General features: G+C 38.0%; 1 protein-coding gene across 17 annotated transcripts in view; it reads left to right on the forward strand.

Moving 5' to 3' along the window:
* LOC120527354 (protein prune homolog 2-like) overlaps positions 1-13138 on the forward strand; it is a 156283-nt gene that overhangs the window by 77470 nt on the left and 65675 nt on the right. For 16 of the 17 annotated variants that reach the window (XM_039750664.1, XM_039750665.1, XM_039750662.1 and 13 more), the window contains exon 2: positions 4343-4425. In XM_039750664.1, coding sequence (XP_039606598.1) covers positions 4343-4425 — 83 coding nt within the window. The remainder of the gene's footprint in view (positions 1-4342; positions 4426-13138) is intronic. The other variant, XM_039750663.1, reaches the window with a different exon arrangement.

A 13138-nucleotide genomic window follows, 5' to 3' on the forward strand; every position in this document is an offset into this window, starting at 1 on the left:
GTCACGTTCACGCTCCTCCAGAAACAAGTGTGCTTTTATGTGTGTTTTTTTTTATTTGGTTTTTATTCAGTTTTATCCTTGAATAAAAGCACACTTGTTTTGTTGGTTTGTTAAGAGATTCAAATAAAATGTATGTTTTTATTATATAATGGTAATAATAATAGCATTCCACCACTCAAAGCTCTAAATGCAGGGAGGACCCAGGATCAAACCAGCAACATCTTGACTATGAAGCAGCAGTTCTTAAACCTGCACCAGCGAAGCAAATATCTTTGAGAGTGCCAAATTTCCACTGTGAATGATGCAAACACACACTTGCATGCAAGCATCTTAACTTTGTATTGATTGATATTTGGGTTTCGGTTTTCACACATTGACAGCAACATGTAAATTGAACAATTTCTTTTTCTTTGATTTTACTCTTGAGTTAAAGCACACTTGTTTTGTTATACCTTTTGCAAAAGTGTTTATTTTTTCCGTGCCGGAGGGACGGGCGCTGAGCAGGCTCCTGTCAGTCATGGAGAATCCACTGCATCCACTAAACCGTATCATCTCCAGACAGAGAAGCAGCTTCAGCGACAGACTGCTGTCACTGCCCTGTTCCACTGACAGACAGAGGAGATTGTTCCTCCCCCCCAGACTATGCAACTCTTCAATTCCACCCGGGGGGGTAAACATTAACATTATACAAAGTTATTGTCTGTTTTACCTGCATTTTTATCACTCTTTAATATTGCTGTTTTTTTATCAGTATGCTGCTGCTGGAGTATGTGAATTTCCCCTTGGGATTAATAAAGTATCTATCTATCTATCTATTGTAATAAGAAGAGACAAGAGACATGGCAAGGTTTGGGGCAGCCACCCGTATAATTCTGTATCCTGGCTGCAAAAAGTAAATGGTTTAAGATTGAGTTAAGTTTACAAGACAGAGTCCAAAACAGAACTGAATTCCAGGGAAAAGGAGTGAGGCTTTATAGGAAGTCTGGGGAAAGTGATGTCGTTCTCGGGGCCGGGGCCGGAAGTGATGTCGTCCTCGGGGCCGGGGCCGGAAGTGGAGTGTCCCGAGTCAAGGCGGTGGCTCTTGGTGGGATTTCCCGGGAAAGGTCTTTAGGGAACTTAGAAAGAGCGTTTGTGCACCACGCCACCCCCTGGGCAGATGTATTACCATTCATCTCCAAACCCTTCAGCTGCCTCCTATTCACACGTTTGTGACACTATATCTATCTATCTATCTATCTTGATATTTGGACTTCAGACATTATACACTTCACATCAACATTTTGTTGTTATTACTGTAACATATGAAAAACTTTTCTGTTTTAGTTATATGTTCAACATTTCTTGCCTCACAACATTTACACAGATCGTTGTAGACACAGAACACACATGAAATGTATGTATTTAAAATTACAATATATTATTTTCCAATACAATTCCAGACACTTCACTCCCAGATAAACAGACTTAAGTTGTGAGGATTTTGTGTGATTTCAGCTGCCTCGGTGGGGGGTGGGGATAGCAGGCTTCTTGCCTGCAGCCGGTTGACACATTTGCAAAACAAAGATACTTTCGGTGCTTAATTAACACAATAAAATTAAGGTGGCCCAGCATTATGAATATTTTTGCAGGTTTCAGGGATTCTAGTGTTAAAATTTCAATTACAAAACTTGTCTTTTCCTATAAGTTGCTTCATTTGGAGACCTGGCATATTCTAGATCTATTCTGATAATTTCGCTGAATAACTCAGACGCTTTCTTGGTTTCCAATTTATTTTTGTGAGAAAGATATGAAATAATCCAACCTCTTAAGAATGCCTTCAGAGTTTCCCTGAGTATTCCTGTAAAGACCTCTGAGTATGCAGTTGTCTCAAGAAAATTATCAATTCTTTTCAATTCAATTATAATTTCTGTACAGGTCCCATCAGCTAATGACTGTGGTTTAAGACGCCAGCTACGAGATGAGTGTGTAGGGCATAGTGATTTAAGCCCCTTGCACAGAGGGGTGTCATCAGAGATAGCAATAGCATCATACATACAAGATTTGATAATGTGCAAGACATTATTGTCTGTGAAGAAATGATCAATTCTTGAGTAACAGTGATGTACTGGTGATAAGAAGGAATATGCTCTTAGGTTAGGATTTAAAAACCTCCATGGGTGTGGATACATTACAGACTGTTTAATTATTTTTGCAGCATTAGATGTTATCACCACTGTAGCTGAAGACCTATTTTAAACACAAAGTCTCCTGTCATTATAATTTTATGAGTGTACACATTAGGAATGCATGCAAATACGTTTTGGATGAAATTACTGTCATTCATGTTAGGTACATAGGTATTTAGCAGAATCACTTTAGTATTAAATAGATTGCCCATCACCATAACATATCACCCTTCAGGATCAGATATTATGTCTTGACACTGCAAATGGAATAGCTCTGTGTAGTAAGATTCCCAGACCCCTAGTTTTCTTTGTATAGCTGGAGTTAAAAATTAGGCCAATCCACTCTCTTTGCATTTAAAACTGGTGCTTACTTATTAAGTTAGTCTCCTGTAAATATACTGTACTATCTTGGCATTTAGACCTGTTAAGTTAAAGAATACTTTCTCTTTAATTCATGATTGAGACCATTGACATTCCAGCTTACAAAGTTCATTGTTTGGTCATAGAGACATTGCTTCTGAACTTTTGTTGACATTTTGTAGTCTTAAGTTAGTACATTTTTACATATACCAGCTTTGACCTAGATTTCATATTATTGCCAATGTTATATTTATTGGGGTAGAAAGGATATAAGAATATCTCACAACTGGAATCGATCTGAAAGGAAAATTCCAAAACTAGAATTGAAAAACTCATAGCTGGCTACAAAAATGTTGCAAGCTGTGATTTTTGCCAAAAGGATTGTTACTAAGTACTGACATAGTAGGGTGCATAAACATTTGCAAATGCCATATTTACTCTTTTCATTTTTTACATTTATTTCGGTTCATCAAATAAGTCATAACTGTACATTAACATTTTTTTATAAAAAATCCATTGTTTTTGTTTGTTTGCTGTCAAAGTTGTATTTGCAATTTTTTATTTAAATGTCAAAAAAATACATAATTTGGCCAGACATTTGCATGGAACTGTATAGTGAGATACAAGCCACAAAATACATGAAAGATTTAGGGAACCACAATGTAACCCATTTCAATAGTCATAGTCAATCAGTATCTATAAAAATCAATACAGAAAAAGAACAGAGTAGTTCTAAGACTTAACAAACCTTGTTCAGTGCTGGACAGGTTTCCAAAGGATTTCATCTATATGATGAGCCAAGCAGGGACCACTTCTTTCATTTCATGGTCAGGTATGTCAACAATCCCATAAAGTGTTTTTGAAAGAACTGACATAGCATTATAAAAAAGAGATGTGAGAATCTTGTATCGATTTTTGTAAAACTGCTAACTTCAGTTTTTAAAGCATTTCTACCGTTTGGAATTCCATAAGTGTGGACAGACATTGTTACAGCAACATTACACCTTCCAGTAGAAAACTTAGATCTTTCTTGCTGATTCCTGGCTGCATGTTGTCATGCAACATCTTATAATAATGAACATTGTTTACTGTTCAAACATTCTTAACATAATCTTGCAGCATCAGGCTCAATGATTTCCTTAGAACTGCATTAACCCAGTTTTTTTCCTGCTATTGGTTGTGTTATACATTTTTGCAAGACAGGAAATGTGGGATTCTTTAACACTAGAATTGCCAGAGCCTACGAGAAAGCTCATAAATCCGGCCCACCTTAAATCCATTCTCACCTCTCCGTCAGTGTCTTTTGTCCTGTAAATGTGTCGATAAGCAGCAAGCAGCCTGGTATCTCATCCCCCCCATCCACCGCTTTGGTAATTCTAGTGTTAATTCAAGGCTTTTTTGTTTGCTTTCTGGCTTGTGGTGGTGGATCCATGCTTTGTATCCAGTTAAGAATCGTCCCTAAAAAGACATCAACTTTGTCAAGATAGCTTTTTAACACATGAAGATTTCCAAGTGATATTGTTTGTGTTCTTTATCATCTGTTTTGAAAATCATTGCTCACAAACCTTATGAAAGTTTTTATGGATGATTTCCGAACAAAGTTCTATTATTCTGTTAAAAGTCTGTTGTCCCCTTAACGATGGTATCTTTGACAAGATTAGGTTTAACTTTGGGGACATGAGCCAATACATTTTATAGAACAAAGTGATCATGTTACTTAGGATATACAGTATTCTCCCCAGAGTAATGCAAATGACAGTTTTTTAAAGACATGCACCATATAATGGTTAATGGTTTTCTATTTTGAATCCTCTAAGCAGATCTGTACCAGAGAATGTGGGAATGGACATTTCTTACGAAGAGGATCTGCAAAGTCCAGATGGTACTGACAACAGACTAGGTGGGTTCTTAAGTATGACTATATATGCTGCATTTGAACAAATACACATCATGCTCCATTTTCATCTGGTTGACAATGCTAAAAAAAGTTTGACATGAATACACCAACTGGAGAAGTACAAGTGCAGTAGCAGTTGGACCCCTGGATTCCCAGTACAGTAAATGCTTCATTAGAACTCATGTCATTTTGCCTCTGTAACTAATGTATGATTTTTATTTTCATATAAATTATTACTTTATTAAAGCTGAAATAATGAGTGGTTGAATTTTGTCAAAAGTAATAGTTTGAAAGACTGTATTATACTTTTAGACTTTGTATGTTCCCAGCTTTTTGTGTGGTGTAACTTCTTTATAGAATGTTTATGATTCTGTTTTGTGTTAGCAGATCCCATTATGTTTAGCTAGATTAGAACTGAGCATGATGTGTGTATTTGATGCCATGCTAACTCTATTTGGAAATGAGAAAAACATTAAAGAGGAGTAACTCCATCTGATGCCACATCAAAAAGGAGTGCACTTGTGATATGCAATGAACAGTGCAGACTGTGATACAACTTAAACTCTGTTTTCTGAGCTGGTAGCGTGATGTATAAATCCAGTGAAACAAATGGGACAATTATAAAAAGTTTTTGTGAGGTTCAGTTTTTTTTTTTTTTATAACAGAGTATTTTCTTTTTCCCTTATCTGATGATATTGCTTCAGAGAAAGACGTGAGTGCATGTATATTTGCCCTGTGAGTTTAGATATATCAGTCTGTAAGTTCTATATGCGATTAAACAAATGTTTTAGCAAAAGCCACATTTTTCATTCATGTCAAATTTAGCTTGTCTAAATATATGAGGTAGGCAGCAGTGAAAAGATAACCTATTTCACTGACATGTAAATTAACTGGAATGGTACGGTGGTACAGTGGTTAGCATTGCTGTGGAGCAACTCGAGAGTCTGATCCTATTTTAAATCTGATCATATAAATTCTGGTTCTTGAACCCATCTCATTTTTCTCTGAATAATTCAGTACTTCAGTCTGTTAAACATTCCAAAGCTGCACATGTTAATTTGTAAATTCTTGTTAGCATTGTGTTAGTATATGTATGAGTGTTCTCAGTGATCAACTAGGTTCCATTCAGATTTAGATTCTGTTTTCCACGTGATGTTACCGGTGCAAGTTGTGACTCTATGGTTCTGTAATGGGAAAGTAAAAAGGGAAGCAGATAATTTGTTGCATTTGTGTGAAATTTTGCTGTAAACTGCTTGCATCTGTTTATGTATATTCTTGTTCAGTAACAGTTAGCATTGCTGCTTTTCGCATCTGGAGTCTTGGGTTTGAATCTCAGAAAAAAACACTTTCTTCTTTAGAATTCACCTCATAAACCTAAACCGGGTCAAGTTTTTTCAGGAAAAATGTGGATAAGATATACAGTATAACTAATGCATTCATAACTTTCTTAGTTTTCAGGTATGTTGTAAATAAGCAACAAGTCCCAAGCTAGCAATAAATACTTGTATTATGAAGCAGAATTATGTCCATTGCATTTTCAGGTTTGGCATTGATTTTGCTTTATTTTTATGAGTAAATAAGCACATAGGTGTAGGAATAATTATAGAGTATGTGTTTTATATAATGCCATCTTCCTAGTTGATTGCTTATTTGAATTTACAATACATAAATATGCAAGAATGCATTCTGCGACTGGAATTCTGAACAATGCATCGCTCAGCATAAGCTACCATGGGCTGAATTTAGTTCTTGGATGCCATCTAGTGGTAATGATTTTCAAAGTAATTACTTCACTGTGTTACAAACGCTTAACTAAAAATTTTCCCTTAAAGATTTGAATATTTGGTAGACTTTGTCTTATAGAAAGCGAAATTATGAAATAAAGACCAGTAGATCCACAGATTTAAAATTAGCAATTCTCTTCATATGTACTGGTATGTCAGACAAAATAATTTAGTAATTACAAATACTAAAGTACTAATACAATTGTTGAGTTTTTCTTACAATTGCCAAGTCTTTTTTTGCTTATAATGTAAACATGTATTAATATGTTACTAAATCTTAAGAGAACCCTGATGTCTGTTTAGCCTTGCTCTAATAAAATAATGCCACAATATATCTGGCAAACAGGAAACAGTACAGTTGTTTTGCTTATTGGCTACCATATTATTCATTTTCAAATTAGCAGTCAAATAGCTTAGAATTCAAATTAGGCAGTGGAGTTTTGCCCACTATGGACCCTAGGGCATCACTTCACCTGCTTTTACCGTCAATTACTTTCAATTACTTGAAATTGAATTGAATTGTGTTTAATGATGTGTTAGTTTCTTTAAAAAAAAAAGAAGTAATACAATTTTGTATATTGTATGTATATTACTGACTCAGTCAGAGACTGCACTGGGTTATCTTTGTTTGCTGCTGGGAGATCTACTAACAGTACCCTGAGCTTAAAATTTCTATGTCTTCTGATTTTCATTAGCTAATAAGCATTGCAAAAAAGTATTGGGTTAGGGTGGTGAAGAGTGCAGTCTTGTCCAGTTCAGTGGGTATGCAAAATGGACATCATCACATTCATTTGAGAAGGGGACAGTTGCTGAAAAGTTAAAACTTGAAGCAGTCAGTTCCAGAAGTTCTCATAAAGCAGCAATTGAGTGAGTATGGCAAAGTGGAAATGTTTCTATGAGGACATTCCATCTGTGTGTGGACAATATCATTATTGTGATCAACTTGTGAGAGAACTGCTTAGAAGACTAGTTTCCTGCAATCGGCAGGACTGCTAAGAGGTCAACAGGAGGAAGAACACAGTTTAAAGGGAGTGTGTGTTCAAAGGGAGGAAGTAATTATGACGGAGGTGTGGTGGGGTTTCACATACAACATCTCAATATGCTTATGTCCCAAAAAGTAGTTAAACCCGTTGATTTTTGCATAATACAAGTCATAGCTTTTGTTTGCAGAGTGTGTGTATGGTGCAATTCATCAACTTGAGGTATGCATACCCTAAATAGTAACATTTTCCATAACTTATTTCTTTCATATTCCAATTATGCCAGTGTAAGATTTCAGTGTTCAGGAAACATTGAGCAGTAATGGCAACCCTTAATTACCAGTACTTTGTAACAGGTGGCTGGAGGAGACTGGTACCAGAAAAGGCACTGTGCTTTATACACAGTCCTTAAGTGGCACCAAATTAGAGTCTGCTTCTAGTCTGCCTCTCCCCTCTTTTTTGCAATAATTGTATAACCTAATGTTAATGCAGCTTTTCACTTGACTTATTATCTCTTTGTCACCTCTATTATAGTTCTTTATTTAGTCTTTGAAAATTTCAGAAGCGCATCTTGCCTAAATGAAGGGACTTTAAACTGACTGACCAATATTTCTTCTGGAATAGAAATAGGTGGAAGATGTGAAAAATTGGGCACATTCCATTTAGCAAAGTTTCTAGCTTGAAAGTAATGGAAAAATTGTGTTGATGAGAAGTTGTATTTGAAGCTTAATTACTCATAGGATGCAAAAACATTATTGATGTACGAATCTCTAAATGTTTTAATCCCAAACATTTTCCAAACATTAAATAAGTATTAAAAAATTAAATATATTTGAGAGGGTGCAACAGGTAAAGTGCTAAAGTGTCTTAAAGTGCTTCCTACATTGGTTCCATATTCTGAGTGAATAAAGGGCAATTGTATTATTAGTGTACTGACTATAGTTTATACTTACTGGAGCACAGAGCAGGGAAAATAGAGAAGTGCTGCAAAATTTTAATCCTATTGTAGACAAGGCTTGTATATGGTGATCAATTTGTGTCGATATCCAGGGGCCTCATGTATAACACTGCGCATAGAATTCACACTTAAACATGGAGGATAGACAAAACTGGAACTGTGTATATGCACAAAAAAATCCAGATCCATAAAACTGTACATGTGCCAAGTTCCCAGCATGTCCCCTTTATAAATCCTAATGGGCGACTCTCTGGCTGTGTGCTGACTAGGGAATCCATTCCCGGACGGGTTTATCCATTCATGGGAATTCGGGAATCCCGCATGTCATTCCCGGGAATCCCGGGCTCCCAGGGATGACACAGTGCATAGGCATCTCACATGTGAACAATTTTAGAACGGCCGACACTTATTTTTAATAAAACTACTGCAATATGTTGACACCAATAAAAGACTAACCTTATCTATAAGCAGTTCATGCTGTCATACGATAAGTACATGTATCTAGTTCAGGGGTGCCCACACTTTTTCGGCTTGCGAGCTACTTTTAAAATAACCAGGTCAAAATGCTCTACCTACATTAAAAGTGATATATATATATATATATATACAGTGCATCCAGAAAGTATTCACAGCGCATCACTTTTTCCACATTTTGTTATGTTACAGCCTTATTCCAAAATGGATTAAATTCATTTTTTTCCTCAGAATTCTACACATAACACCCCATAATGACAATGTGAAAAAGTTTACTTAAGGTTTTTGCAAATTTATTAAAAATAAAAAACTGAGAAATCACATGTTCATAAGTATTCACAGCCTTTGCTCAATACTTTGTTGATGCACCTTTGGCAGCAATTACAGCCTCAAGTCTTTTTGAATATGATGCCACAAGCTTGGCACACCTGTCCTTGGCCAGTTTCGCCCATTCCTCTTTGCAGCATCTCTCAAGCTCCATCAGGTTGGATGGGAAGCGTCAGTGCACAGCCATTTTAAGATCTCTCCAGAGATGTTCAATCGGATTCAAGTCTGGGCTCTGGCTGGGCTACTCAAGGACATTCACAGAGTTGTTCTGAAGCCACTCCTTTGATATCTTGGCTGTGTGTTTAGGGTCGTTGTCCTGCTGAAAGATGAACCGTCGCCCCAGTCTGAGGTCAAGAGCGCTCTGGAGCAGGTTTTCATCCAGGATGTCTCTGTACATTGCTGCTGTCATCTTTCCCTTTATCCTGACTAGTCTCCCAGTTCCTGCAGCTGAAAAACATCCCAGGAGGCATGATGCTGCCACCACCATGCTTCACTGTAGGGATGGTATCGGCCTGGTGATGAGCGGTGCCTGGTTTCCTCCAAACGTGACGCCTGACATTGACAGCAAAGAGTTCAATCTTTGTCTAATCAGATGAGAGAATTTTGTTTCTCATGGTCTGAGAGTCCTTCAGGTGCCCTTTGGCAAACTCCAGGAGGGCTGCCATGTGCCTTTTACTAAGGAGTGGCTTCCATCTGGCCACTCTACCATGCAGGCCTGATTGATGGATTGCTGCAGAGATGGTTGTCCTTCTGGAAGGTTCTCCCCTCTCCACAGTGGACCTCTGGATCACTGACAGAGTGACCATCGGGTTCTTGGTCACCTCCCTGACTAAGGCCCTTCTCCTCCGATCGCTCAGTTTAGCCTGCCTGCTCTAGGAAGAGTCCTGGTGGTTTCTAACTTCTTCCACTACGGATGATGGAGGCCACTGTGCTCATTGGGACCTTCAAAGCAGCAGAACCTTTTCTGTAACCTTCCTCAGATTTGTGCCTCGAGACAATCCTGTCTCGGAGGTCTACAGACAATTCCTTTGACTTCATGCTTGGTTTGTGCTCTGACATGACCTGTCAACTGTGGGACCTTATATAGGCAGGTGTGTGCCTTTCCAAATCATGTCCAATCAACTGAATTTACCACAGGTGGACTCCAATTAAGCTGCAGAAAGATCTCAAGGATGATCAGGGGAAACAGGATGCACCTGAGCTCAATTTTGAGCTTCATGGCAAAGGCTGTGACAACTTAATGTACATGTGATTTCTCAATTTTTTTTTTATTTTTAATAAATTTGCAAAAATCTCAAGTAAACTTTTTTCACATTGTCGTTATGGGGTGTTGTGTGTAGAATTCTGAGGAAAAAAATTAATCCATTTTGGAATAAGGCTGTAACATAACAAAATGTGGAAAAAGTGATGTGCTGTAAATACTTTCCGGATGCACTGTATATTGTAGCAGTAGGGGGCACTATCTCTCCCTTGAACCCTCAGGTACCACGCCAAACACCAGGCAAAAGTGCAATAATTCTTTTTATTATAATAATTATGTGCACCAAGCACCCTCCACTCTACACTACTCATAAATAAACAATACAATAATAATCACAATTACCAATCCTCCATTCCCAAACGCGTTGCCCTCCTACCACCCAGCTCAGCTTGTCGTCTGGGAGTTCCCAAAGTTCTTATATAGTTCCCGACCCAGAAGTGTTTCTAATCCTTCAGTCCATAATCCCTTATCACTTCCGGGACAGATAAAAGTCCTTTTTTTCACCCTGGAAGTACATCGTTCCTTCCGTTCATGTGACTTGGAAGTACTTCCGAGGCATAGAGCAAATAGCAGTCCCTGATTCATCCTGGAGCGACCCCTGGTGGTCCCGATGTTATCCAGCAGGGCATAACAGGAAAATTCCATAGTCCATGATGCCCTGCTGGAGTCTGAAGCATCTCCATGTCGTAGTGATGGCTCCCTCTGGTGGCCTGGGGGTACTGGCCGGGATAAAAAAAATATATATTACATAGTTTTACTTTCAAATAATGCAAAGTGTACGCGACACATGTTTCGCCCTTTATGTTGCGCCACAGCGTGTGGTTCGTTTATTTGACAGCATGTAGATCGGTGTAATTATATTCATGGCATTTGTAGTCTGAATCACAATCTGATTGTATGGGTGCATGTGGAATGACCAGTGTGTTAGAAAGAAAGAGATCTCAGACTGGCCACCCTGTATGTCAATAAAGTGGCAAATGCCATAGGGAGGATATATGATAGACTAACGTTTAAAAAAATTTTTTTTGAATGCAACGCGATCTACCTGATCAGATACTGATACACTTGTTCTAAACAACGCCCGTGCTTGCCGTTGCTCAGAAACACCGCCATTTCAGCTTTTATTGATGCATCCAGTTTCTTGTCATCATTCTGTGATGGCAAGTTTCTTGGCACAGATAATGCAAATGCAACAGACTGACGCATTGAAATTTCAAGTTGCTGTTCAAAGCTGTTGTCTGGCCCTGGGTCTTTATGGTCTGTATATTTGCCGCCCAGTAATAATATTGAAAGTATAGATGGTGCCCCTTTCTGCTTTATAGTATTGTCGAGTCACCTTTTGAATGCATGGATGTTTCTAATTCCAAAAAAATAACGTTATGATTGAATCTAATCTCTTAAAGATTTGTTAATGTATTGTATATGGGGATGGTTTAAAATAGAAAAAGAAGCTTGGGAAGGTTGTTCATCTTAACAGTGTTGATTCTTCTTGCTAATGTGAGACGGAGGGTGGACCATCTATTCACATCTTGTTTAATTTTTCTCCATGCACACAACAAAATTTTGTTGAAAAAGAGCTTCATATTGTGATATTTACCTCTAGATATTTAAACTAATCTGCTAAGGTAAATGGGGAAGTGTCCAGTCTAATATTGTGTGGTAGAGAGTTCACTATAAAAAGCACACTTTTATTCAAATTAATTTTGAATCCAGATATCTTTTCAAAATCTTCTAGTGCTTTTAGGACCGCTGGTACAGAGTGTTGTAGTTCAGATATATGCATATATGGTACCATATCATCTACATCTAGTGATATTTTCTGTTCAAGTCAATCCATCCATTATCCACCCCACTACATCCTAGGGTCACGGGGGTCTGCTGGAGCCAATCCCAGCCAACACAGGGTGCAAGGCAGGAAACAAACCCCGGGCAGGGCACCAGCCCATGGCAGGGCGTGCACACATACACACCAAGCACACACTAGGGACAATTTAGAATCACCAGTGCACCTAACCTGCATGTCTTTGGACTGTGGGAGGAAACTGGAGCACCCGGAGGAAACCCATGCAAACTCCACGCAGGGAGGACCCGGGAAGTGAACCCAGGTCTCCAAACTGCGAGGCAGCAGTGCTACCCACTGCGCCACCATGCAGCCCTCTGTTGAAGTCATCCTCTGAAATGGTGATAAAGGGCAGAGTACTGCATTCTAGTTTGAAGCTGTCCTAAATATTATTGTTAATACAAACTGAGACTTCTGGACTAGGATAGAGTAGTTTGATCCATGTACATATGTTTGGGCGGAGCCCAAATTTGTGTAGTGTGGTGAATAGGTAGTCCTATTCAACCATGTCAAATGAATTTTCTGCATCCAAAGATAGTAAGATCTCTGGTATGTTAAATTTAATGGGTGAATATATCATATTAAACAAACATCAAAAGATTAGAAGCTATCTGCCTTTGATTAATACAGTTTGGTCTTGTGATATTACAGAAAGAAGCACTTTCTTAATTCTTCTAGGTAGAACTTCGAAAAGTATCTTGACGCTATTATTTAGGATTGAGATTGAACTGTATGATGCATGTTGTAGTAAGTCCTTATTTTTCTTGTGAAAGATGGAAATTAATGCCTGGCAAAATGTTTGAGGTAGAATTGTGTGCTGTCTTTAGCTTCTATAAACGTTGATGATATTAGTGGAGCTAACTTATTTTAATTTTTTTTTATAAAATTTCACTGGGTAGCCATCAGGGCCAGCTGCTTTCCCACATAGAAGTTGAGTTTATAGCGTTTTAGTAATTCTGAAAGTGTCAAGAGGTTCATCCAGTTTCACAGCACTATGAGTATTTAGCTTGGTATATTTAATAAGTCAAAGAACTCATTAGATTGTGTCTTATCTTCTTTAGACTAAGCACGAATGACATCTAACTTGTATAT

The sequence above is a fragment of the Polypterus senegalus genome, chromosome 4 (genome assembly GCF_016835505.1).
Source record: "Polypterus senegalus isolate Bchr_013 chromosome 4, ASM1683550v1, whole genome shotgun sequence".
Taxonomy (NCBI): Eukaryota; Metazoa; Chordata; class Cladistia; order Polypteriformes; family Polypteridae; genus Polypterus; species Polypterus senegalus.